This window comes from Bubalus bubalis, chromosome 17, assembly GCF_019923935.1.
Source record: "Bubalus bubalis isolate 160015118507 breed Murrah chromosome 17, NDDB_SH_1, whole genome shotgun sequence".
NCBI lineage: Eukaryota > Metazoa > Chordata > Mammalia > Artiodactyla > Bovidae > Bubalus > Bubalus bubalis.
The window spans coordinates 27,380,080-27,406,845 of record NC_059173.1 but is presented as its reverse complement, the minus strand read 5'-3'; the positions used below and the strand labels follow the sequence as shown (position 1 = coordinate 27,406,845).

At 60.1% G+C, this 26,766-nt stretch overlaps 1 protein-coding gene and 1 long non-coding RNA gene across 7 annotated transcripts; one reads left to right on the top strand and one right to left on the bottom strand.

The window, feature by feature from the left end:
* Positions 1-10: 10 nt before the first annotated feature.
* On the top strand, positions 11-10,672 carry LOC123329953. The gene is made up of 3 exons (XR_006545594.2): positions 11-426; positions 5,846-8,469; positions 10,133-10,672. It is a non-coding gene; the product is annotated as an uncharacterized LOC123329953 (long non-coding RNA).
* Positions 3,529-26,474, bottom strand: ULK1 (unc-51 like autophagy activating kinase 1). Of its 6 annotated transcripts, none has more exons than XM_006045517.4 (28): positions 26,123-26,473; positions 25,694-25,786; positions 25,570-25,611; positions 17,812-17,844; positions 17,472-17,508; positions 16,610-16,783; positions 16,460-16,533; positions 16,051-16,152; positions 14,945-15,003; positions 14,771-14,853; positions 14,289-14,339; positions 13,897-13,985; positions 12,894-13,104; positions 12,145-12,205; positions 11,850-11,939; positions 11,224-11,349; positions 10,666-10,814; positions 10,453-10,539; positions 9,387-9,655; positions 8,523-8,716; positions 8,130-8,239; positions 7,898-8,041; positions 7,269-7,462; positions 6,999-7,171; positions 6,794-6,912; positions 6,294-6,451; positions 5,320-5,455; positions 3,529-5,235 (listed from the first exon to the last, which is right to left on the bottom strand). In XM_006045517.4, exons 1-28 carry the CDS (start codon positions 26,231-26,233, stop codon positions 5,180-5,182), a joined length of 3,225 nt encoding a protein of 1,074 aa, XP_006045579.3. In that variant the 5' UTR covers positions 26,234-26,473; the 3' UTR covers positions 3,529-5,179. The 6 variants fall into 6 exon arrangements, with proteins under 6 accessions (XP_006045579.3, XP_006045580.3, XP_006045581.3 ...); XM_006045518.4 differs by having other exon boundaries at positions 12,894-13,047; positions 26,123-26,472; XM_006045519.4 differs by lacking the exon at positions 11,850-11,939.
* Positions 26,475-26,766: the final 292 nt, after the last annotated feature.

Sequence of the window (26,766 nt, the reverse complement as noted above, 5' to 3'; positions counted from 1 at the left end):
GGCGGGACCTGGTGCCGGGAGCCGGGTTCCCGGCCGCCGCCGCCGCCGCCGCCGACTCCCGGCCGGTTCGCGGCACTGTGAATGCACCATTTTAGAGAGAACGAATCATCCTCGCAGCTAACGCTCCCAGGCGCTGCTCCGTGTTACATGTGTCAGTTCATTCAGTCCTTTCGCCCACCCTAGGGAGCAAGCACCATAGGATCTCCTCGTTACTGAAGAGGAACCCGAGGGACAAAGAGGCTGAGCCCCTTGCCTGAAGTTTCACAGCAGCAAGCCCTGGCATGTGGAATGAGAGCCTGTCTTTCAACAGCGTGCGGACCAGCGCCTTCCCACAAGCCTGTCCTAAAAATGCACTTGCCATGTGCCACGCGCTGTACTAGTGGCTCGGATGCATGTTAGCTTATTCAATCCTCATGAAACATTGAGGTAAGTTTTCTTGTCCCCATTTTACACCGAGAGGCCCCGAAATGCCAGGGAGAGAGTGAGTCATGCTGAGGCTCCAGGGAGTGATGACCTCCCGGGAACTGGCGGAAGACAGTTGGGAAACTCATCCATGTGTGGGGTTTGGAAGACTATGGGTGGGTGGAATGAGCAACAGAACCCACAGAAGGTGGAAGGAAGTGCTGCTGAAGGCAGGGGACTCGTATCTCTCTGAGTGGGTCATTTGGTCAGCAGCTATGTACTGAGCACCTGCTAGGTTCCCGGTGCCTCCAGAGGCTGGGGATAGATGAGGAGCAGAACCCCTGTCCACAGAAAGCTTCCATTCCTGGGGGGACAGGTCATAACAAACCAACAGTCAGAGAGTGTGTGATCAAGTAGTAAATGCCGAGTGATGAATGACTCAGAAGTACTGACGCATGCTACAGTCGGGGGTACCTGAGAATACGGTCAGCGGGAGAAGCCACTCCGGGCCTTCTTATCCTGCTCCTGCTTGGTCCCCATGGACATGGGGGCCTCCACATGCAAAAGGCCGCATCATGTGTGGCTCCACGTGCGGTTGATCCTTTAACAATGCAGGGTTGAGTATGCAGCTCCACTTATATAGGGTTTGTGTCACTAAATCTGAACTGCAGTATGACTCAGTCTGCCAGTGGTTGAATCCACGGATGTGTAACCATGGATACAGAGAGCCAACTGTCCAGTTATATGTGGATTTCCAAACTGCTTGAGGGGTCTATGACCCTAACCACCACGTTGTTCATGGGTCAACTCTACATGAAATGTCCAGAACAAACAAATCCACAAAGAAAGAAAGTAGATCCGTGACTGCTGCCAAGGATTCTTTGGTGCATCAAACTCTACTCAGCCTCCTCCTCTGCACACAAGTCAGACCTGGTTGGACAAGAGCTCAGGCAGATGGGAGGGGACAGCTGACCTGTGCTAAACAACCCCCCACCCCACGGCCCCAGGACAGTCCATCCCTCTGGGGGAAGGGAAGGAAGAGCGGCACCAGGTCTCCAGGCATGAGTAAAGGTCAAGGTTACGTGTGGTCTTAGGAACTCAAGTGGCTAAGCGGCCTTGAGAAGCAGCAGGGCGCTTTCACACAGAGCCCCCCCTCACCCCTTACCATAGACAGAGACCCATTATCAGGGGCTGGTTCTTTCCCGCTCTCAGCCTCTGCAGCTCCGGAGGCGTGGGCCCCGCTCTGGCACTTGCAGATGGACACGAGGGCCCAGGCTGAGTTGCTCCTGTGAGGGCATGACCTGGGCAACTGTAATGGCAAAGGAACTAGAGCTGCTGAGGAGAGCTGTTGAAACTCAATGATGGGGACTTTGGGTTGTGTCCTGGAGATCAGTCAGCCTCTCCCTGCCCGAGTGAACCAAGAAGCCCACTGTGCTGCAACGGAAACCCCGGGGCGGGGTGAGGGCAGTCTCAGGGGCAGGTCCAAGATCCTGAGTTGTGCCTGGGGGCGGGGGGCCTGAGTCAACAGGCGGGGACCATAGAAGCCTGGGGCCCTGCTCTCAGGTCCTGCATCAGGTGAGAGAATGAAAGGAAAAGGCCACAGAGGCGGCTTCCTGCAAGCCGGCCATGGCAGTGCCAAGCATGCCTGCTCTCTCATCAACGCCAGCAGCTCTGATCTCGCCATCTCTGACCTATGGAGTACACATTGAAGCCTGTGAGGTTGGGATGGGTGCCCAGGGGGCAGTTTGAAGTGGGACAGGCCCCTGAGTTGGGCCTCTTGGCTGAGGGTCCCTGTGAGCATGCCAGGAACATGCAATGCAAGGTCTACAGAAAGCAAGCCAGTCCCTCCTGTGTGCTTGCTGTACCCCCAGGCCTAGCCAGTTCTCCTGGGCCCTCTTTACTGTCAGGCCCCTGCACAGGGATATTTATAGCAGCTTCACCTATAAATACTGACACTGAGAAGCCAGAGGGCATCCTTTGGTAGGTGAACAGATAAATAAACTTGGTACCTCTAGACGGTATCATTCAGCACTGAAAAGAAATGAGCCATCAAGCCATGAAAAGACATGAAGAAACCACTCTGCAAACTACACACTGTATGATTCCAGCATTCTGGAAGAGGCAAAATTATGGAGACAGTAAAGGGACAGGGATTGACGTTGGTGGAATCAACAAGGGCAGTGAAATGATACTGAAATGGTACATCACTTTACACGTGTCCAAACCCACAGCATGTGCACCAAGAGCGAATCACAACATAAACTGTGGACTCTGGGTGATGACGTGTTGGTGCCGGTTCAACAGTGGTTAACAGATGAATCCCACTGATGCAAGTTATTAATGGGGCAGTGAAGGGCGCAGAGTGGGAGAGGGAGTAGTATGTGCGAGTTCTCTGTACTTCCTGCACAATGTTTCTGTGAACCTGAAACTGCTGAAATGAAGTTTATTAACGTGACAACAAAACGCCATGGTTGTCTTAATGCTCTTTTGGCATTTCTAACATACGGGGGAGCCCCACAGAATGGAAAGGGCTGCCTCTCTGCCAGCACGACCCTTCCTGTCTACAGAGAAGGGAGCACGCACTCCAGGAAGCCAGACTGGAGCAGCCCTGCTGGGACCCGGCCTTTTGGGGCCCCACCTTCCACTTCCTCTTAATGCTACCTTTCCAGGAACTTTCGTCTCACATTGTGGTTAGCCTCTTTGGTAACTTAATGAATTATTTTTAACCTATTGAAACAATATGTAGTCTAAAATGCAGACCTTACCAGTCAACAATAGAGAAACCATCCAATTCAAGGATGGATAAGGAACTTAAAATAGAAAAGATCTAGAAATTGCTGACAAACCTGTGAGAAGACACTTGGGGTCACTAACCATGAGGATAGTGCAAATCAAAACCACAGCCTCTCACACCCACACCGATGTGGAGCGGGGACCCTCCTGGGATGGAAATGCTGTGGCTGCTCTTATGGTTTGGCGGCTGGTGAACCCCCAGAAGACTGAGCTCCTCAGCCTTGCCTTGAGCCTGATCCCCAATCGTCAGGTGATGCTGCAGGACATGGGGATAGGGGGACCAAGAAAGGAGGTGACAGAACAAGACAGTGACAAACCATCAGTAACAGCAGCTCAACAAATCCAGACGTTTATTTCCTTAAATTGATATTACACAATTTAACATAAAGGTGTGTGTGTGGGGGTGGGGGTCACACGAAACGTCTTTTAAGGTAGATTGAGAGGAGAGCTGTGTCATGGAGAACAGGACGGGCTGGCAGCACACACCCTGTGCCCTGGGAGGCTGACAGCGAACAGAGCTGCGAGTGGCTACTCCCATGGCGCTGGCCTCCCAGTGGCCCTGATTCCAGCTGATCATAAAGCAATAAATACGAACACATTCTGCATTGGAGGAGAAACTCAAGTCACTGGTGATGAGACAGAAAGGGGTCCCAGGGCTGCTTGCTGCTTTTAGGTCCAAGCACAGAGGCAAGATTTCAAGTATCACTGAGAGAGAAAATGAGGGTCTTCACCTGGGCCTGGGGTGAGACCTCAAAGCTGTGGGTGATGGACTGGGGCCCCCTCTGCATCCTTGTGAACAGGTTTGAGAGGAGTTGGTCAGGGCTGGCAGATCAGGGAAGGGCACCCTAGGGCCTAGAGGAGGGCTTTTCCGCCAATCCCACAAATATGGCCAGGACCTGGGTGTGTGTGGGGTGACTTAATGTTAAAACCTACTGTGATAGCTGGACTGGGAGGTTTTTGCACAAATATGGTCATCACCTGCCCACCATCTTCAGGCAGGAAGCGAGGGCGAGGGTAGGGCAGACAGCTAAGCGCAGACCGCACGCGCCCAGCACCATAGCCCCCCAGGTCTCGGCATTGCTGCCGAGGCTGTCCCTGCCCTGCTCCCAACCTTTCAAAACAAAACATCAACTCGTATGAGTTTTCTTAAAAAAAAAAAAAAAAAAAAAAGAGTTACAGAACATAAGACACGTTTTAGGAGAAAAATGTGAAAGACTGCAACGTCTGTGCTGGGTTTTGGAAGCTCGGTGCTTCGTACTGTCCATCCCTAAAAGAACATTTAAATAAGACGGCTGTTTCCCGAAGAGGGTCCCGGGTGGCGGGCACAGCACATGTGCTCGTGGGGCTGTTTATACACGTACACGAGAATACGGGTGTGCACACACGCCTCATAGTGCAGCAGCCGGGACCAAGTGGCAGCCCCGGGTCCAGTCCGCCTGCATAAAGTGCTGGGTGATTCACAAAGCTGGGTGGTGGTCTCGGGGAAGGGCAGAGGAGGGAGCCAGGAGGATACACCTTTTCCTGGGTGGATCCACTGGGCAGGCCTGGCGGCTTTGGCTTGAGTGGGCATCATGGTCTCAGGGCCTCTGTCTTCAGCATGATGGCCCTGGGGTCTGGGTGGGGTTGGGGGATGCCCATGCATCCCCACCTGCCATCGAGGCAGCCGAGAGAGAAGTTCAGATCGCTGGCTGGGCTAGGAGTTCTGCCCGTCAGCCAGGCCAGGGGACTGGCCTGTGCTGAGGTTCTGGGTGGGGCCCTCCACTGCCCTGAAGTCCATGGCCGAGGAGCCCAGGAGATGGAGACGTGGCTTGAGGCCTGGCTCTGGCCGTTGGGTGGGGAGTCGAGGTCCTTTCCCCAGCACCAGCGAGCAGTGTCAAGGCCACAGGCTTGTCTCTTTCAGCCCGGCCAGCACACTGCTCCCCGCCCCATGGATCTGCAGAGAAGGTCCAGTCCTTTCGGCACAACAGGCCGGGCCTCCAAGAGGTCAGGCACAGATGCCAGTCAGCAGGGCTGAGAGTCTCCGCTCAATGCACAGCTTACCTGCAGCGAGGGAGGGAGAGAGGGTACCCAGTGAGCGGGTGCCCGGCTGCCCCCTCCCGCTCCCCCAGGCCCAGTGGCACTGACACTTGGCAATGTTCTCCACGTCCGCCTGGTCCGTGAGAATCTGCTGCAGCCCCTCCATGAGCAGCAGGGCCTTGTGGTAGCGCTGGACACAGTCCTCCCGGCGGTGGAACATCTCGTCCAGGGCGGCCGACTGCACCTGCCGGGCGAGGGTGGAGGCTGGGTCTGGCTGGCCCCCAACAGGGTAGGAGGACCTGGAGCTGACTGCCTGCAGGCTGGAGGGCATGAGTGACGGGGCAGGGTAGTGTGGGCACCATCCAAGTCACATGAGGCCTAAACAGATGCCCGCTTACCTCAGGCAGTCGGGGTTGCAGGTCAGACCCCGAGGGTGGCTAGCTCTGCCCCCAAGTCAGCACTGCCACTGGGGAGAGGGCTCCCTCAGACCTGGTCCCAGTCACTATCAGTGCGGGCCAGCAATGGCATAGCTTAGCAATGGTCACCCCAGGAGTTTGGGGATGAGAAGGCAGACTTTTCCCAAATGTTTATTTAAATGTTGCTTTTACTACAAGTGACTTCTTTCAAAAAACAGAGATTGCCTTAGAAGCCGCTTGTTTTGGAGAGCAACAGAGGCAGAACACTGAGCAGGGCCCCTCTACGCCCCCAGCTGTCTTCATGCTGTGTCTTCCGAGCTGGCCTGCCTGCACAGCTTTCTTCTACTGCAGAAGAAACCAACTCGCCTGTAAAGAGACTTGAAAACGAGGTCCCCAGTTTTCCTGGTAAGGAAACTGAGTTTAGAGAGGGGTGTGACCAGAGATACACTTGGACAATGGAGTCACACTGTGGGGCTTAAGCTCAGGTGAGCTCTGGGCTCCCTGCTGGGGCTGGAGCGGGGCCTGTGTATCACTGGTTGGCAGAGTAGACAGCATGGTGGAGCAACGCCCTCTGCAGTCTGGCAGAGCTGTGGCCATCAACCAGCCCTGCCCACTCCTTGGCCCACTCTCCCAGCTCCTCCCCACGTGGGGTCCCGCAGGTCCTACCGTCTGCACCGCGTGGCTAAAGATGAGCTTCTCGGCAGTGACGCTCTGGATGCGGTCCAGGAGCCGCTGCTTGTCAAGGAAGAAGCGCTGCAGCCGCAGGCTCAGGCTTTGGCAGGACACCACGCTGGTCTTGTACAGTTCGTTCAGTTTCCGCACCACTGCAGGAGGGGACCTTGCAGCTCAGGCTGACTGCAGGAGTGGGGACCAACAGGCAAAAAGCCCCTCACTCCACCCCCGGGGCAGCTTTCTGACCCCACCTCCTATGCATTCTGCCCCAGCAATGCGCACTGTGCCTTCCCACCCCCAGACACACAGGGCCCTGCTTCGGGGCCTTTGCACCTGGCCTTCTACCATGCCCCTGGCCATTATCCCACCTGGGTGGGGCCTGCACCAGGTAACCTTAGAAAGGCCTCCCGCATCACCTCACCCTCCCTGTCTTCCCCACGAGCTCACAGCCTCCTGCCCCGACCCTGCTGGGAGCTCGAGCCATCTGCACTCACCTTGCTTCACGGTGGACGACAGGCAGAGCTTGCCGGCCCGGATCTGGTCGATGGCGGTCTGCAGGCCCGAGGACAGGAGCTCGGCCACCTTCAGGTAAAGCACCAGCTGCTCTGCAAAACTGGAGGGCGGCACGGATGTGTCAGGCGCCTGGGGGTCCCACGCCCCAGGCGGCCTCCCCGCTGGGCACCCACTGGACACACCCACCCCCACTCGCGGCTCAGCAGGCTGATCTGGTCGGCCACCACGCTCTCCTGCAGCTGGTCCTCAGGCCCCCCGGCCGCCTCACTGGCGCTGCCCTTCAGAGCCGCGATCTCCAGGACGTGCTGGACAAAGACGAGCGTGAAGCGCAGGCTGTGCAGGATCTCCGTGTGCTCTTGCTGGGGAGACGGGGCGGCTGAGCGACGGACCTTGACAGCCCTGTGACCAGCCCTGCCCAGAGATCATGCCAGGCCTCACACCAGCCCCAGCTCTCACCTCCATCAGGGTCTCCTCAGGGAGGTCGGGGGCCTCGAAGGTCACGGCCCCCTCCAGGTTGGCGGTGACAGGGTCGGCAAAGCTGCAGCAGTGGCCGGGGGCGGGGACCTCAAGGGTGGCCTCGCTGTAGGCCCCAGGCGCCAGGTGGCGGGCGGAGGAGGAGCCGGCCGAGCTGAGGGAGCTGGAGGAGCCCACTGTGGAGAGAGGGCTGGTGAGCAGGGGCCCCCGCCACGGCTGCCCCTTCCCCACCAATCTTCTGCCACTCTGAGACACAAGTCTGGTCCCCACCACCCGGCTGCTCTCCCTCCAGGGAGTAGAGCCCACAGCGGAAGCCTCACCACTCCCAGGCCTCCGTCCACTGTCCACTGTAGGTGGGACCCTCGAGTTCAGAGGCTGGGGTTGCAGAGGCCTGTCTGTATGACCTGTGCCCGCCCAGAGGCAGCTCTGAGCCCTAGAGCTCTGACCCTACCGGGAGGACCCTCCCAGGGCCTCAGCGTCGGGGTGGTGCCCCGGTGCCCAGGGTATCACCCCTGCTGCACTGGTGCCATCAGCCACCGCCCTCCCACTTCCTGAAGGATGGCGTGCGCCACTGACTCACTGCAGCTTCGAGGCCACCAGACAGTCCTCACCTGAGAACATGGTCGTGCGGGGGCCCTGGGGTGGCGTGGTCCCGCTGGGGGGCGAGCCCACTGTGAACACTACGGGGGAAGGGCTGCTGGCGCCCCCAGCGCGAGCTCCTGGGTGCAGGTTCCCTCCGAAGCCAGCAGAGGGCGCTGGGGGAGTGAGAAGAGGCGCTCAGGTTCCTCCCGCCACGGCTCCCCCACTTCCCAGAGAGCTCCCTACCAGTCCCCTCCGGCGTACCAATCTCCATGGGCTTCTCCTGCAGGCTGTCTGTGCTGCCTGAGTCGGGAGCCTGCGTCCCAAACGCAGCCTTAAGGAGCAGATCTGTGAGGCGGCCGGTGCTGAGGGACCTGCAGGGTGAAGGGTGGTATGAGGTGCCATGAGCCACCCCGGGGGTACAGTCTACCCACTTCCCAGGGCTGGCCCCTTACACCCCACAGGCAGGGCCTGGGGAACCTCACAGCCTGGTCAGAGTGCCCAGCCCTGCCCATTCCAGGCAGTTACTGTCACCCATTGAACAGATGTGCAAACTGAGGCTCAGAAGCGGTGATGGAGGGAGTGCGGCGCAGGCAAACAGCAGGTAGGCCGCGCCTCAATTCCCCAAGCAGTGTTGGGGGAATCCTCAACACTCACCTTCCGAAGGGGCCCTTGGTGTCCTCGGTGGGCCGCAGGCTGGGGCCCAGTTGCTGCCCCTGGAAGGGCCCTGCCTCGGAGAGGTCGGGGAGCGTCCGGTTCCGTGGCGGCGTCATGACCACGCCTTGCCGGGCCAGGAGGGTCAGCAGGTTCTGGGAGCTGGGGGTCTTGGTGAACTCGAACGCGGGCACAGTCTAGGAGGGGCAGGGAAGGTGCTGAGAATGATCCACATGGTAACGCTAACATCCTGACAGGGTCAGCAGTGCTGGCCTGAATCTGCAAGGCCCCACGCCTCCGCAAAGGCCCAACCCTCACTGACCCAAGTCTTCACAGCAAAGAAGTGAGACTTGTGTGTGGCTGACTCTGTCCTGTGCTGGAGCAAAAGCACACATGCAGACATGTACCACGCTGGGCACACACGTGTGCACCTATGCCCTCACACAGACACCATCAGGTGGCTGCAGGTACTAGCCCCATTTCACAGACAGAAAAACTGAAGCAAGGGCTGAACTAAATCATCTGCCCATGGCGGCAGCTTAGGTTCTCTGGTGCTCTAGACCCTGGACCAGGGTCAGGATACTTCCCATCAAGGGCCAAGAGATGTTTTGCCTTTGGGGCCAGTCTTCATCGCGGCACTCCGCGTGTAAATGGGGAGATTTACGGAGTCAGCTACCAGCTGGTGCAGAAGATCTGGGCGCAGAGGGCAGGCCCGGCTGTGCTGGAGCATGCAGGCCCCACCTCCGGCTTCTGGGGACCCTCATGTCCTGCGGGAATCCCACCAGGGAGAAAGCCCAGTGGCCCAGGCACGTGGGATAAGTACAGCGTCACTCCCATCCACCCCCTGGAGGTCTGGGGCCCTGTTACCTTGGTGGGGGAGCCCAGGATAGGGGGCAGGGGGTTCCGCTGCAGGAAGTCAGGCAGCTTGGGCGAGCCGCGCAGGGGCCGGCAGGATTGAAGTCCGTGGGAGGGCTGGGGGGGGCTGGCCTGCGGGTGGCCAAACGCCACCCCCAGTGGGTCCGTGGGGGGCTTGGGCAGCTTGGGACGGACGACATGCAGGTCAGACAGGTTGGGGGCGCTGTGCAGGCGGTAGCCCAGCCCGCTGGTGTGGGGAGAGTGCTCAGGTGCAGAGGAGCCTGGGAGGGGACAGGATGAGCCCAGTCACAGTCGTCCATGGACGCCTGGACCAGCCCACACTACCAACCAATAGTATGTGGAGGCCCCCAGTCTGCTCAGGATTCCCTTTACCCTCACAGTCACCCAAGCCACACTGCACCCACGCTTTACTGCGTACCTGGAAACAGGCACAGAGACAGTGAGACACCTGCCCAAGGTCACACAGCATGACAGGAGTGAGGGCTGAATTTGAACCCCCTGGTCAGCCTCCATAACCTGAAGGCTGGAGTTTGTTTAACAGTCTTATGGAATTTTCTTTCTCTCTTCAACTCATAAGAAATGATGATTATGGGGGCTTCCCTGGTGGCTCAATGGTAAAGAATCTACCTGCCAAAGCAGGAGATCTGGGTTTGATCCCTGATCCAGGAAGATCCCACATGCCGCGGAGCAACTAAGCCTGTGCACCACAATTAATCAGCCTGTGCTCTGGAGCCTAGGAATTGGCAATTATGGAGCCTGTGTGCTGCGACTAATAAAGAGCCTGTGTTCTGCAACAAAAGCCACCACGATGAGAAGCCTGCACAACTGCTCGCCACAACCAGAGAAAAGCCTGCACAGCCCCGAAGAGCCAGCACAGCCAAAAATAAAGAAAGAAAATTATACTTAAATAAACCTTAAAAAAAAAATGATGGTTGTGGACAGGAAGACAACCACTGTTCTAAGCAGTGACAGGCCAGCCCAGGGAGGTCAGCCCAGCTCCTGTGCCCCTCCCCAGCTCCACCCTCAAACCCATCAATCAGGCTGGGGCTGCACCCACCTGGACGAGGGGACCTGCCACCCCGCATCTCAGATGCTTGAGGGGAGGGTGCTCCACTCCAGCCTGGCCGCTCAGGGATGGTTCCGACTTGGGGGAAAGAGAAATTGCCAGGGTCAACATGGGATGGAGAGCAAGACCCTCCCCTACCTGCCCCAGGGTGAAGACACCCAGTCCCAGCTCAGAGGCTGGTCTCCCAGCAGTATATAGGCTCACCCTGGGGAGACGGTGTGTAGGGCCGGCCCCCACCCAGGGACAGCTTCCTGGCCAGGGCGGCTCCATGCTCAGCGTGGGACGGGGGTGATGGGCTGGTCCGTGCAAAGCCCAAAGGACTGGTGCTGCCTGACCTGCGGATGGCAGAGGACCTGGGGACAAGCAGGCACAAGGTGTGAGGTCCCCAGCCACGCTCGGCAAGGGCCACGAGCATGCCACGTGTCTGTCCCCCTCCATTCAAATAATGGGCTTCGCCAGGAGCTAAAACCAGCTGGGCGTCCCCAGTCCCTGCCAGGGTGACTGCCAACTCAGAGGGGCTTCCGGGAATTAATTTAAAAAGTACCCCTTCCCACTCTCTTTTGGAACTTAACACAAATCACCATCAGTTTTATACCCACACGCAGTCACCATACAGCTAGAGTGCCAGAACGTCCACGAGCAAGTGGTGGCACCGATGGTTAAGCAGTGCGCAGCCTGCACAACCGCACGTGGGACGGCCCTGCACCACCCAAGCGGGGTTCTCACCACAGACGAGCCTGGCCGGGGGGGTCCCGCACTCACCGCGCTGTCTGGTACTGGGTGGGTGACTGCAGGTTCTGCTCAATGCGCTGGTAGTTCTGCACCTGCGTGGGGACTGGGATGGGGACAGAGGCCCCACATCTGCTGCTGGAGAACGTGCCAGTCCGGCTGTGGTGGGCAAAGAGAGGTCAGGGTCACTGCAGGCGGGGCACTGGGCTGAACCCCAGGCCCAATATCCCGGGGCAGAGGCCACTCCAGCCACCTGCTTCCCTGTCTCCGCACACGGCCACTACTGCTTCCAGGGGGTACCAGGGACTGTCTGTGGGCACTCCCTCCCCGTTACTCTGCACTCAGGTGGCTTCTGGTTGGGACCAGCCAGTAGGAAGGGGACAGAGGACAATGAGTGGGCTGCTCCTGTGGGCTCTGGGCATCCCTGCCCCCTTGGCCCTATAAGCTCGGGGAGCGGGGCTGATGACACTGGTCTCTGGCAGTTCCCCCAGCCCCCACCTTGCATCCTTCCCACCACAAACCCTCCCTTCCGCTGGACCACCCATGAGGGGCCTGGCAGCCTGCCCAGCCTCTGGACATGACTGCTTCCTGCATGGCCCGGCTTGGTGCCGGGGTGCTGTGACGCCAAGGGAAGCCTAGGTGGCCCCTGCCCCACGTACCCTGAGGGGCTAAGGGAGCTACCGCAGGGCGGGGAAGGAGACGGGGTCCGGCCATGGCTGTCCAGGCCCGTGGAGGCCGCCAGCGAGCTCCTGCAGACAGAGCAACAGGCAGTCCCCACTCAGGACAAACGTGCACACGGACTCTGGCATCACCCTGGGGACCCCATCCTGCACTGGGCACAGCAGACCTGGCCCTGCCCAAACTCTGACCCGGAGAGCCGAAAGATAACCTGAGAGCAGGCACTGCCCTCCCCCCAGAACAGGGGCAAGGGGCACGGGGCTAGGGGATGCTTACCCACTGCACATCAGGCTGTCTGGGGGCGGCTTGGCACCTGCTGCCTCAGCCACCAGGTCACCTGTGGACAGGAGATGAGTCAGGCCGGACCCAGACACCTCCTCCTGGGGTGGTGGGGGCCATGCAGGGCCCAGCACTCTCCTGTCCCTGTTCTGGCACTCACACTGCCACCTCCCTTTGCCTGTCTGGACTCAGGGCTCTAAAGGAGACCCTGGTACCTCCCCTGCCCAGCAGCCTTCAGCCAACCTCAGGCCGGGCATCCACACCTCCCAATCTGGGTCTGCCCCTCCTCCCGGATCTTCAGGTTCCCACCTTCCCTCCTGCTGTCCTCCTTGCAATGCCCTCGGCTGGGTACCAGGCCCCTCCTCTGCATCAGAGCCAAGCTGACAGGCTCAGGGTGCCCCACTGGACACCAGGCCTGGCTCCCACCCAGCCCCATCTCAGCAGTCTTGGTGGCCAGGGCCAGCGAGTGACACACCAGCATCTAGGGTCAGGAGAGGAACTGAGGACCCCAGGACAGGGCTTTGGAAGGGTTTCAGGGCATAGGCTACAACTCAGATACAGATGGGCAGGTGCTCTGGACGCTCTGGACACTCGGGGGCACAAGGCCTGTGTGTGGCCAAAGGCAGGACTCAGCTCTGACTCAATGACCAAGCACATCTGGGGTGGGAGCTTCCAAGTCCCTTCTTAGGGGTGTATCTGGCACGTCTGCAATGAGCCCCCTGCCCACCCTGTGGGGGGCCCCTTACCTGGAAACTGGGCTGGGACCATGACAAAGTCGTCGGTGTCGCAGGATGAGTCCTTGCTGCTCCCGCCTGAGTCCCGGGAGCCATGCAGGAAGCCAGCCGCCTCGGCCGGGGAGGTCAGGGTCTTCTGGAGCTCCTGCTGCATCTCCCCCAGGGACTGGGGGTCAGAGGGGAGCTCGCTGAGACTCAGGCCCAGGGCCTGGGGGAAGCAGGGCTGCTGGGGACGAGGCCAGGGCTCTGCATGATCTTCTCCCCACCGGGTCACGCTCGCCTGTGACTTCCCCACAAGGACAGTCATCTCACAGAGCCACCTGCCCCCCAGGGTGAGGAGGCGCTTCACTCCCACAAGCTCCAGGGAGACCCCCTTCCAGGTGACCCTCCACTTCTCCCTCCGTCCTGTGAAGGGTTGTACAGCCTGGCACGCTGGGGACGTGTACAGGGGGGCAAGGCTGCCTGTGCACAAGCCCTGTGCCACGCTCAGCAGACGGGGCATCAGAGAGCTGTTCTCTCCACCACCAGTCCAGCCCTGGTCCCTGCCTAGCAGGACGGACGGATGGACAGGTGGAGGCTCAAGTCCCAACACCCCCAACCCCACGCACAACCTTGGCAGACCTCACCCCACCCCTGTGCTGGGAACATGGGCTGCAAGGATCGGATCCCAGGACACAGGGACCCCTGCACACAATCCTCCCTGGGGCCCCTGTCTGTGTCCACCCATGCACAAGAAGGTTCGGAGCTGATGCAGCCCTGAACCCGCTGACGGCCATCAGGTCAGCCTCCGGGACACGACCGGGGAGGGGCCCTGAAAGGGGACTTCACGCACTTCTACCGCTCTACGATCACAAGCAGAATGTGTAAGTCTGGTGTAATCTGATCAGACAACACTGCAGAAGTAAACGTGGGGGCCTGGGTAGGACAGAAGCCCCAACAGGGTTCCTGCAGCTGTCTACATGCCCCAAAGCCGAGGGGAGAGGAGCCCGTAGCCCGGACCCTGCGTGTGACTCACCGGTGGGGAGGCCAGGTGTGAGGTGGAGCTGCTGCTGGAGCTGCTGCCAGACCCCGAGCTCGGGTACGAGGGCACGGGCACAGGAGGGGCTGGGGGAGGGTGTGGGTCAGCACATGTCAGCACGGGATGTTGCCGGGCCCTGCGCACTCCCACCCCGCCCATGACAACCCCACACCCTCCAGGAAGCCAGGGAGAAGACCTGTGCGAGGCCCCTGCCCCCACCTCCCCAATCCCACTGCACCAAGTCAGCTGAGCTCAAGCGCACTCCACGGCCTGGGGGTCCCTGGGGACTACAGGCTGAAGCAGGACTGGGGAGCTGGAAGTGGGGGTGGGGCTGGAAGCCCATGGGGAGAAAGGAGGCACAGGAGTCCTAGAACCCTCAGGGGACTCACACTTCTTCACAGTGGCACTGGCATCCAGAAAGGGGTGATGGAAAAACTCATCTGCAAGAGAAAAGTTGGGGCAGGGCTCAGGAGGGTCTGACAACAGAACTCCCAGGGTGAAGGCTGGGCCCCCACCATCCCTTCCTGTGGGCCTGAGCTCCAGCAGGCTCTGGCCCCTGTCCTGGCTGCCTCACGCCAGGCGCGGGGGGAGACAGAGCCCCAGCTGGCAGCTCTTGAACACATCTGGCACCCCCCAGTGTGGTCCAGGCCGGGCTCCACCCACCCTTCCGACAGTTCCCAGCAACGCTGCCTGTTGCACAAGTGGGGGTTTTTCTATCTGTGCAGCTGGGAAAGGAGCTGTGGGAATGGGGAAACCCGCTCACTGTGGCCACAGGGGCCCTGGAAGCTGGGGGTGCAGGACTGAGAGCTAGAAGGGCTCCTGTCCCCCAGGCCTGTCAGAAGGAGTAGGGGGCCGGGCGGCCGGCACTTACCAAAGTCCATGCGGTCTTTGTGGTTGCGCTGAAGCAGAGCCAGGAGCAGCTGTCTCAGCGGGGCTGAGGTCTCCCGGGGGATGCTGGGGGCACAGAGCACAGCGTTGACAGGGCAGCCTGGTCAGGGCAGTGAGGAAGCAGGCAGGGGTCTGCCGCCAGGGGAGGGGCACTCACGTGGGGACCAGCGTCTTGTTCTTCTCATAGAAGAGGCGGAGGTCCTGGGGACTGCTGGCCTGGAAGGCAGGGACGGGGGTGAGGAGTGAGCGCCCGCTCCACTTGGCTACTGCCCACTCTGCACCTGACCCCGAGAGATCCATGGTCCAGCACTGCCAGCCTGTCTGTCTGAACACTGAGGGCCCTCACATGCATCCAAAGAAGGAGTGCCCCCTCTCCCCACTCAGGCTGTGGAATCGCAGGGACCACACAAAGGCGGAGGCCGGGGGTGCCCAGAGGAGGTTGCTGGGCCTTCCACCCACCTGCTGTGGATGACTTCTGGGTAACTGCTGCAACTGGTTGTTTGCTTCTTGAAATTGAAAAGTAGCCAATATGCCAGCTCCAGAAGAGGGCCCTAGAGTAAGTTTGCTCCACAAATGGGCCCTGCCTCCCTTGATAACACATGGCTGGCACATGCGTGTTCATTAATCATTCACTGAGCCCTGCTATGTGCCAGGCACTGTTCCAGGCACGAGGGTACAACGTTCCCAAGACCAACATGCCAGCCAGGGACAGCCCTGTGCTTGCCCACATGGGGAAAACAGTAGGCAGGGATGGGTGGAGGGAGCAGGGGGTGGAGGCTGGCCTAGGTCACTGGGCAGGCACAGAGGCTCTGGGGCAAGCTGGTGGCAAAGGAGAGCTGCCAGGTCAGGCCATGGGGTCACTGCAGGACGCGTGTGTTTGTGGGGTGGGCTCAGACGCACGGGCCCTCTAGGGTCCAGCGCAGGACAGGCCACTGCCTTCCAAATGTAGGGTACACCCCAGAGTTTGGGGTCCTGGTATCAATGTCCTGGCTCACTCCGGCACTGGAATGGGTAGGAGGGAGGCCATGACACTTGGTTCAGACATACACATGGACACACACAGGAGTGCTCCAGAACCAGTGGAGACTCCGGCCTTGGCTCTAAGCAGGATAGAGCCCTGAAGTGACTGCACAGTGGGAAGCTGGGTGACCATGTCATGCAAGTGGGGGGAGGCTGCAGGACTTTAACAACCCACAACTATGGCAGGCTGCAGAGACGAGCACGCACACACCTGCAGCAGAGCCCTCTGCCCCGGGCCCTCACCTGGAACGGCGCCTTCCCTGTCAGGCACTGGTACACGATGGTGCCGATGCTCCACAGGTCTGCCTTCCCGTCATAGTGCTGGGACATGATGACCTCTGGGGCCTGCGGGGCGTACAAGTTTGTGTGGCGAGCATGGACACTGAACTGTGCTGACCAAGGCCTGCCTCCAGCCAGGCATCAGCCAATCAGGACAGACACCAGCCAGGGGCCACCCAGTCACACAGACACTAGCCAGGTGTCAAACGCCATAGACATGGCGGGGAACAAATGGTATATCCATGTCGGCTGCCACCCAAGGTGAGACCACAGGATGGGGCTCAGCTCTGGACACGGGAGGGGACCCTGCTCCCGTGTGGATGGAGGCCCCCTTTGACAGGGAAAGGCAGCAGGGCCTGGGGTAGCCACCTACCATGTACATGGGGGAGCCACAAAGCGTGGCTGCCATCATGTTGCTCTGCAGGTACCGGGCGAAGCCGAAGTCGGCTGCAGGCAAGGAGAGATGTGTGAGGGGGGCGGCTGAGGCCCCTGGGCCCCCCGGGCCGCAGCCACCCCGCCTCACCAATCTTGACCCGGATGTTGTTGGGGTTGGCGCGGCGCCCGCCGGGGTTGGACAGCAGGATGTTCTGGGGCTTCAGGTCCCGGTGGATGATGCCCTTACTGTGCAGGAGCCGCATGGCGCCCGCGATCTGCTGCAGGAAGAGCCGGATGGTGTCCTCGCTTAGTGTGCGCATGGCTGCAGGGAGACGGGGTTCAGGTGGGCGCAGCTCACCCGGGCACCCAGAGTGAGGGGCCTCCTACTGCTCCCTGCGGCCTCTGAACCCACCCTTCGCACCACCTGACCCTGAGCTGCTCCAGTGTGCCCTCCAGCTCCAGGGTGTCGCCCAGCACACCCTGCCCCTTCTCAGGTTAGGACCACTTCTCAGCAGCTTCCTCCACCTATTGCTCAGGGTAAACACCATGGCCAGTGGCTGCTTGACAAGCCCCAGGTCCAGCTTCAACCAGCAAAGGGCTCATCCAACAGGTGAGAGAGTAGTTCCCCACTTTTGCCAGGACCCTGGGGACGCCCGCCCCCTGTGGATAGCCAGGGATCTCTGGAGTCCAGAGCGCTCAGGACAGGCCTGTCTCCTGCAGAGCCACCAATCAATGGCCATAGGGACACCCCGCAGGGCACCACATCCCAACAGACTGAATGGAGCCCAGCTTAAGAGTGACCCTTCCAGACCAAGTCTGCCCTGCAAGGCCATCCTTCGTGGTTTTGACATAGCATGTAACCCTAACAGGGCTTCAGTCACCCTTCCATCCTTCCCAGCAGGCGACACCACCTTTAGGCCTAAGAAAGCTCGTTCACACCAGGCCACCTCTCACACTGGGTCAAGGTGAGCCTGAGCACACAGCCCATTCAGCCACGGGTGTCCACTCACTGTGCAGGTAGTCGGCCAGATCCCCGCCGTTACAGTACTGCAAAAGACCAGCCACATGTCTTGGTCAGCTGCCGGGGAGACCCTGCAGCCCAGCCCAGGTCTCCCCATCACCCAACCCCAGGACACCTGCTCCCCTGGCACTTGGGGTAGACATGCCTTGCAACTCTCAAGGAGGTCAACAGGGATGCTCACCACCCCTTCAGCCCCTGCTGTGGCCGCTGGGCTGCTGGCTCGATAAGCCCACAGACATGAGAACAACTTCTAACCCCCAGATGACAAGGGGCCTGATAAACAGGAGGGCCCAGCCTCCTGGTCCTTACAGCTGGCCGCCAGGACTCACCTCCATAACCAGGTAGACGGAATTGGCCATTTCCTGCAGGACACAGAAGAGGCAGTGAGAGGTGATGGAGAGCATGCCCTGTCCCCCAGTCTGGCAACTGTCTGGGAAGCCCGGCTTAGCCCCAGTGTGACCTGGGTGCCCGGCCTCTGCAGCTGCCCTCAACATACTGCCTGGGCTCAGGCAGCAGCTCTGGGGGTCACGCCAGGGCTCAGCCAGTTGGTTAGTGACCAGGACATAAGGACATCTGAGGGCCAAGTGAGTTTGAGTGACAGGACGAGGAGCCAATCATATCACTCTGTTTGTCAAGGCTGGGAAAGGAGCTGAGGTCCCAGGAGAGATGTCAGGGCTGGAGTGACGACCTCACCTTCCAGGGAGGGCCCCCGGTAACCCCAGAACTCCAACAGGATCAGGGTCATCTCCAGCCCTGAGGTCCTGATGGGACTTCCTGTCCTATTGAGTGGCGAGTTGTGGCCGAGTAGACCCAGCTGGTGGGGGATCCAGGCCCGCAAAAATGACACAACTGGGGTATGAGGGCCTTGTCTCTCGGGCCAAGGCAACCACTCCTGCCTTCAGACTCAAAGATGCCAAGAGGATTACAGGTCAGTGCTGCCAGCCCACTGCTAGCCAGGAGCACCAGGCCAGCTTCCGGCTCAGCCCTTGGCCACCTGTGGCCTCAAGGAGACACTGGCATCCTTGGCTCGGTCCACACCCGCAAGTCTGAGGGGCGCGTTGCCTGGACTGGTGTGGAACCCCACCAGTGTCCCTACGGGAGGTGCCCTTGAGATCCCAGGTCACCGATGAGGAAACAGGCCGGAGGAGCCAAGTCCACCAGGCAGGTGTGGACCCCCTCCGCTCTCCTGCAGACCACTCCCTCCAGTCTTCCTCAGGTGGGGCTTTCCCTAACTGCGGGGGGCTCTGCCAGCCAGGACAAGGTCCCCAAGCCCCTTCAGCACCAGTATGTTGCAGGGTCTTGGAAACCAGGAAGAGCTCCTCCCGCCGCCCCTCCCCCCACCCCGCAAAATCACCAAGTCCTCATTCCTCACCAGCACGCTACTCCCAGGAACTCCAACTTCTAACCCACCCCCTACCCCCTTGCAAGGGGGCAAGTGTGTGAGCTGGCCCTGCAGCTCTCAAGGCAAGGGGGGAGCCCCAAGGGGGAGGTGGCTGCAGGAGGGACATGTCTCAGTGGCCTCTGGGGGAGGGCACCCGAGGCCCAGATAGACTTGACCCCTCAGCAGCAGGCCACCGCCTTCCACTCCTACTCAGGTCCCAGACGTCCCCATTCCCACCCAGCAGGACAGAGGACCCTGACTCAGTCACCCTGCCCCCAGGAGGTTGGTTCCAGGCTCAGACCCACATCAACGGCGACACAAAGCCACTAGTGACACCCTCTGTGTAAACGTCAGTGCCTAGTAACAAGAAAACCCCTCCACCCCGCCTCCAGGGCTCTACCAACAGAAGGCCTGTGGGTCTGGGATGGAAATACCCCAAGGGGCAGGGATGAGGTCAACATGGAAACCTCTTAGAGCTGGCTGGGGCCCGGATCAAGCCCATTTCCACATGTCCCCACCCCGCCTCCCCAGGCTGGTTACTCTCTGTGTCCCAGCAGGCATGCAAGAAGCCTCCAAAGTGCCCAGCTGGGGCTCCTCCGGGAGGAGGGCAGGCTCTGTCCACAGAAGTCCACAGGGGCCCTGCCCCTCCCCTCAGGAGTGAGAGCGTGGGAGCTGCCTGCAGGCCCCGCCCTCCCAGGCCAGCTGTGGGCAGAGATAACTCAGGGTAGGGGAGGGAGGGAGTCCCAGGAGGTCACACGGGGACTGGTTAGGGGGGCCCAGGCCAGCGGGGAAGGCACACCGGGAGACAGGGGGACAGAAAGAGGGAGATCACGACAGAGGAAGACACGTGGAGGCTCAGGAGCAGAGTCGGAGGCTCCCAGCAGAGGACCCAGCAGAGGGCGGAGGGAGGTGCCAGAGATAAGGACCCAGAAATAACCCCGGATATCAGAACACCCACTCCCCGTGACACCCAGGCCACCTGCTCCCTCACCTGCTGTCACCCGGACCATGGCCACCTCTGCGGACGGACGTGCTAAGCAGGCTCCCAAACTCACTCACCAGGGAACACCCTTGTCTCGAGTGGCCCAGAGGCTCTGCCCCTCACCTGGGCCATGCAGCCAAATGGGCAGCAGAGCGGGGACTCAGGGCCCCTGCTTCCCAGAAAAGCCCCCAACTCACCCACCGAGCCAGGGACCGAGTGACAAGGACAGGAGACGGATGCAGCATCCATGCCCACAGGGTGTCTGTCCCCAGTCACCCAGGCCTGGCAGGAACGCTGCCACCACCATGCCCGCTTGGGGATGAGGGGCCTGCCAGCTGGGAGATGCACCTGTCGTCCCCCAAATCTGGGAGCATCCACACCTCACGATCACCTCCTCACCAGGATGTCCCTGTGGCTTCAATGACAACATGCTGTGTTTCGCACCCAGGAATCCACGGGACCCCCATACCCACCATACCTACTCCATCCAGGGAGCTTCCAAATGCCAGGCCAGACGCACTCTCTCCCTTGTGCTAGCCCACAGGGCTCACTGCCCTGGGGCTCGCCCCAAACCCCGCAGGTCCTACTGGGCATAGAGGGTCAAGGGTGGGGGGGCGGGGGGAGTCACACCCACCAAATCTCACCACGTGGGATTCAAGCCTAGCATCAGAGGGCCCCTTAGGCCAGGGCCTGTCTCCCGGCCAGTGGCATCAGCTTGTAAGGCACTAAACCAGCCAGCTGGCACAAGCCTCGGCCATTCCCTGAGAAGGTCAGGAAACATGCCCAAGGCCCCGCCAACCCTTATGCCAGGTCCAATGACAAGAGCCCCAACGAGAGGGCCTGCAGGGCCCCCAGTGGAACACTTTTCCAAGGAGGCTGTGTGCCCAGGCCCTCCTGCCACCTGAGGCCTCGCTGGGCATCCCCCACCACCCACCTTTCCCTGAAGAAGACAATTCTCTGGGCCCCCTGGGGGAAGAGAAGTCAGTGCGGCCTCAAGGGCACAGCTGGTCAGCCCCTGGCAGCCTGCTGCCCACCCAGAGCCTGAAAAGGTTCTGCCTCGGCCTGTTTCCTCATGAGCTAAACTTGGTCTTCACAAACTCCCCCAGGAAGTGGGGACCAAGTGGGCTCCAGAGGGCAGGTCTCCTCCTTAGGGGTCAGTCCAGACACCTGACTGCTTCCTGGGGCTGCAGTGATCGCGGAGCGAGGAGGTAGGCAGATGAGCACTACCAGCTGTATCTTGTCCTCAGGGGTCCGTTACATCATTAACAAGAATACACACACGGCTGAGGCGCTGGGCCCCCAGGCCCCCGGGGCCTGCAGGGAGCACACCAGGGCCACCACCTCCATCACTCCAGTCACCCCCAGTGCAACCTGAGGACTGCGCAGGTCCCAGTGATGTCCTCCTATTTGAGGGCAGAGAGGTCCTGCAATCCTGCTTCTCACACAACTGGTGAGGGAGGGGAAGTGCTGGGTACCGGAGTCCTGACTACCCCACCGCGCAGCCCCCAAGGCAGGGGGCAGTGAGCCCCAACCTGTGCACCTGAGGTGAATGGGCAAGGCCTTCAAGGCGGGATGACACGAACCCTCTCTCTCTCTCTGTGGTGTGCCCACAGGCCCTGGGGACGGGGTTGGCCTGGGTGTCAGGGCCAGGTGTCCTGAGCAGCCTGGCACGGGCGCCCAGGCACGTAGGAGGCTGCCCCGCCACAGGGTGCTAAGGTGCTTTGCTTAATAGGATCCGAGCTCCAGGGCTGGGCCGAGCCCACTCTGTCTGGTGATCCTGGGCTGGGCCTGGTGGGCAGGTGGGCGGGCGGGCACTGACCTAGTTACCTCCTGGGGAGTGGGCTGTCTTGGCTCCCAACAAGGTGGCAAAAGCCACAGCCAGCGCCAGAGCATGGCCGCCCACGGGAGCAAGGCTGCTCCCTGCCCCCAGGCTGGGCTCTCCTGGACAGCGCCCAGACAGGAAGGGATGCCCGGCCCCACCCTGAGGAGGAAGGCCCACCCTCCGTCCTCACGGAGCCTCCTTCAGCTTCTATTGTGTGCCTGCGGCTCCCGGGAGGGGGGAAGGGGAGGCCGGCTGCTCTCTCCAGCCCCCTTCTTCCCGCATGCCGGGCCTGCCCCTGGTTCGGGAAAAGCAAGGACACTTCCAGAATGGAAAACAGAATCGACATGGTCCTCCCTGGGACGGCCAAGTCCACTTACTACTGAGCCGGGGCTCTGAAAAAAGCAAGGCCAAGGGCTACCACTGTCCTCAAAGTTCCCACAGAGAGGCAGACCAACCCCCCGCCACCCCCAACAAGGTGTCCACCAGCCCAAAGTCACAAGAGGCTGGCTCTGTCGGCCAGGCTGGCGAGAGTGAGTCATCCAGCTGTGGGAACCAGCCAGATGGCATGCAGGCCTCAGGAAGGCCCTCCTCCTGGGGCACGCTGGGCAGGGCTGGTCCCCAGATTCCTAGGATGGCCGCTCTCCCCAGAAAGAGCACATCTGGACACCATACAGCAGGCTAGTGTTAAGACCGAGGGCCCAACCCTCTACCCCTCAAGGAAAGGCCAGGGCTCCAGGTGCCTCCCCACAAGTCTGCAGGCCTCAGGACAGAGCACCACCCCCATCCCCCACCCCACCCCCCACCTCCGCCGGGTGCCTACCTACCACCCACCCACATCAGCCTGGCCTGACAACAGCCACTATTCCATATGGCCCCAAAACAAAACCACCTCAACAGACAAGAGGCAACCTGAGGGGGAAAATTTGTAAACTATCACAGAAGGGCTTTCCTTAATATATAAACAGTTCCAATATATAAAGAGTTCCTACAAATCAACGATATTTATATAGCTCTTATTAAGTAGCAAGTACAGGTCTAACCAGGCTTCCCAGGTGGTACTGGTGGTAAAGAACCCGCCTGCCAGTATAGGAGACATGAGAGACTTGGGCTCGATCCCTGGGTTGGTAAGATCCCAGGGAGGAGGGCATGACAACCCACTTCAGTATTCTTCCCTGGAGAATCCCAAGACAGAGGAGCCTGGCAGCCTACAGTCCATAGGGTTGCAAAGAGCTGGACATGACTGGAAGCAACTTAGCATGCACAGGTCTAAGCGCTTGATATATATAGACTCAAGTTGTCACCACACCACCCTACGACACAGGTGTACTGTTAAAATCTCCAATTTTCTGGGTAACAGAGAGGCACCAGGAGGCTGAGTAGTTTGCCCAAGGTCACACAGGTAAGTAAATGGGGGAGCTGGGCCCAGAAAGGCAGTATGGCACAGGGCCCATGCCATTCACCACCATGCTGTCCAGCCTTGGGAATCACAAGACCTACAGGAATACATCCCTGGGCAGGAGGCATTCCTAGTGTTCCTGTGCACAAGGAGAGATGCTGAGCCTCACTCAAAAGTGAAAAACAAAACCATACGAGATACCATTTTCCACCACTCAGAGTGGCCAAGATGAAACTCTGATAACAGATCTCCTGGCAACGATGTGGGGAGACAGGCCCTCTCGTGGGCAGCACTGCTGTGTCCACGGTCCATCCTCAATGGACCACAATCTGGCAACTGTTCCCAACTAAAATACGCATCCTCTTACTTCTAGGAATCCACCCTGCAGACACATACACATGGCAAAGGTGAATCAAGGAGAGTCACCACGACACTGCTGACATGCCAGAATCCCAGAATAACCCCATGTTCCATCAGCGGCGGATTGGTGAGGTCAACTGTGGAACATGGGGCCGTGAACGCCCACAGCTGCAAATAATACCCACAGCCACCATCATTAACAACACTAAGACACACAGTTTCAACCAAACAACTCCAGACTCTGTTTTACAGAGAAAGAGATGGAGGCACAGAGAAATTAAGATACTTGTCCAAGGACACACAGCTAGTTTAAGTGGCAGAACCTGGACTGGAACTAGGTCACCTAGCTTCAGAGCCTGGGCTCTGAATCTTGCAGAAGGAATGGGGGATAATTTTCCTGGAAGGAGAGGGGGTGTCATTTCTCACCTCGGGACTGAGACAGTTCATGTGGAGTGAAACAGACTTTCTCCAAAACACACACTTAAGCAAAAAATACCATAGTAGAACAGTGGATGGTGTGGCAGCAAAAAGGTGCGTGAGGCTGTATCCTGATCCCAGAGAGACCCTCTGGGGGAGATGGGGCTCACTGGGACAGGGGTGGTAGAGTCACCTTTTTCCACACCCCTTTTGTACTGCTTCTTCATTTTTAAGTCAAATCATTAATTGTTTTTTAAAGCCATGATTTCCTGGGTCCCATGGGTGTCTCAGTGGAGAAGGTAATGGCAACCCACTCCAGTATTCTTGCCTGGGAAATACCATGGACATGGAACCTGGCAGGCTACAGTCCATATGATCACAAGAGTCGGATACGACTTAGCAACTAAACAAAGCGTGTCTCAGACTGGTGTCTAAGGACTTGGGGAACCACCTTACACTCCAAGGGCTGAAAGCACAGAGCCCCAGGTGAGGAACCTGGAAAGGAGAGGCTGGCTGGCCCTTAAGCACTTCCTCCGCACAGGGGAAGCCATAGCATTGCCAGCCCTGGAAGAAGTGGCACTGCCCACAACCAGGTGTGTGGCCCAGCCAGGATGGGAAGAAGGGAGAGAAGTGTGTATTTATGTGTGTGTCTGGAGCGGGGGCGGGTAGGGAAGAGTGGGAGAGGAGGAAGAAGAGGAGGAGACAGGGGGCCGCCCTCTTAGCCCCAGGATACAGCTTCCAGGCACTCGCACTCGCTGTCACATTGGACGTGGGCCCTCCCCAAGTCACCTCATGTCATGCCACAGCACCCAAGGCCACAGCCCAGCTCTGAAGGGGGAGGGAGAGGACAGGGCAGGAGGGAGGAGGCCACCAAAACACAGTCGGGCTGGGAACTTCCCCTCAGCCAGGGGCTGGTCCCGTGGCCTCAGTAAACAGGTTTCAAAACCATTAGTCAGCACTTTGGCCCTCAGATTTGCTGCCTCAGGTTCCTCGGTCCCAAACTGGGTCTCCAGGGTCTCAGACCCGGGCCAAGGCTGGGCCCCACCGCCAGGCCCACAGGCCAGGGGCATTGGGGGAAGCTGGCCTCAGCTTTCTGGGCCAGCTAGGCCTGGGGTGGCCTCATCAGCTGGGTGCCCACCTCCCTCCTGCCTCCTGCCTGGGTGGCTGGCCCCAACTGCCAGCAAGAAGGAATCTCCCTTGGCTCCTCCCCTCCCCCAGTCTGACGCAGGGAGACACTGGCCAATGCCAGGCCACTGGAGTAATGTCAACAAACAATCGGGCGGCCCAGACAGGTGGTCCAGGCCGGCAGGATAACCCTGGGCCTGGGCTGGGGACAGGACTCACCTTCGGGACCACTGGGTCCGACACCTCTGGAGGGCCACACAGCAGCCAGACCTCCCTCGGTGGAAAAGTGCTGGTGCCCGTGGCAATTGGGGGGCCGGGGAAGGTGGGAGCTCTCCTAACATGTCCAGAGGAAGTCCAGACACAAGAACTGGACTGAGGGTGGGGTCTCCAAGGTCCCATCAGGCCTCCAATACCCATTCAACACATAGGGGTGCCCAGCTCCTTCCCCCAACACGAGATGCTGGCCTAGAACAATCTACTCCCGACAGGGTCTCCAGCAGTTAGCTGGCCTGGGAACGGGAGCCACCAGGGCCTGAGGCTAAGCTGGGGCCAGCCTGGGGGGAGCACACCCCCTCCCCACCACAACCACAGCCCCAAGCCTTACCTGAAAGTCGTACAAAGCCACGATGTTTTCATGTTTCAATTCCTAGGACAGAAAGCCAAGTTTCCGGTGAGTGAGGTGGACTCACCCACCACCCTCGCCCCTCTGGCTTCTGGTGTCGGCTCACCTTGAGGATTTTTATTTCTTTCCCTAGGAGAGTCTGAGACTTGGCGAGATTCTTCTTATTAATGCACTTGACGGCGACCTCCAGGTCGTGTTTCTGAAAACGAAGCGTGGGTGTCCCTCAAGTGCCGAGAACCTGGCAACCCCTTGAAGGCCTTGCCCAAGCCAGGTAAGCACCTGGCAGGTCCCTGGAGATGACCGGTCAGGAGTGTATGAGGGATATGGTCCCGGGGCTGTGGGGTGGAGATGAGGGGACGCCTGGCTATGTACATGTGGGGCCCCCGGCGGGATGAAGAGGTCTCCGGGATGTGGAGGTGGGGACGGGGGGTGCCCAGCGGTAAGGATAAGGGGGTCCCTGGAGCGGAATGTGGGGGGCCCCCGGGGAGGGGGGCCGCCCTCGCCAGGGCTCTGTCCGGGCTCGCCTGCCCCTCACCTCGCGGTGGCGCCCCTTGAAGACCACGGCGAAAGCGCCGTGCCCAATCAGGTCCTTGCGCGAGAACTCGAACTTGCCCACGGCCTCCAGGCCGCCGCGGCCGGGCTCCATGGCGCGGACGGGGCCAGGCAGGCCGGGGCTCAGATGACGGCACAGACCGGAGGCGGTAGGCAGGGGGCGCACCCCATCGGGCAGCCCGGGATGCGGACGCGATTCGACTCCAACCCGATCTTGACCCGGGCTCGGACCCTAGCTTCGGATCCGACTCGGGCTCCGGCGGGGAAACAAAAGAGCCGCTGCCGCCGGGGCCCGGAGCCTGAGACGCCCGCGCAAGCGCATTGAGCGCCGGCTGGGGCGGAGCCTGGGGGCGGGTCTGCCCAGGAAGGGGCGGGGACTGGTGCGTGCCTGGCCTGGGAGGGGCGGGGCCTGGCCAGCGGCCGCGCTTAGTAGGTGGTGGCGCCGGTTGTAGGGCGGGGCCATAGTGGGCGGGTCCTGTTAGGGGCGGGACCTATCGGATGGTTAGGCGGGGACAATAACGGGCCCTCCCCCTTGGTAATGGCATGGGAGCTACAAGCCTGGGCATAGGCCAATGTTGGTCCTCCAGCCAGTTCTCCTCCAGCAGCCTTGCACTACGTCCTTTGTCT

Bases quoted from the DNA above. Each gene is read 5' to 3' on its own strand.
- ULK1 (XM_006045517.4), bottom strand. From the start codon at position 26,233: ATGGAGCCCGGCCGCGGCGGCCTGGAGGCCGTGGGCAAGTTCGAGTTC. The intron at 13,986-14,288 runs GTGAGTCCCCTG...ACCCTCCCCCAG, and splicing joins CAGTGCCACTGTGAAGAAGT to CCCCTCCTGTGCCCGTGCCC. The intron at 13,105-13,896 runs GTGAGTCACACG...CGTCCCCAGCAG, and splicing joins CACACCTGGCCTCCCCACCG to CCCTGCTTCCCCCAGGCCCT.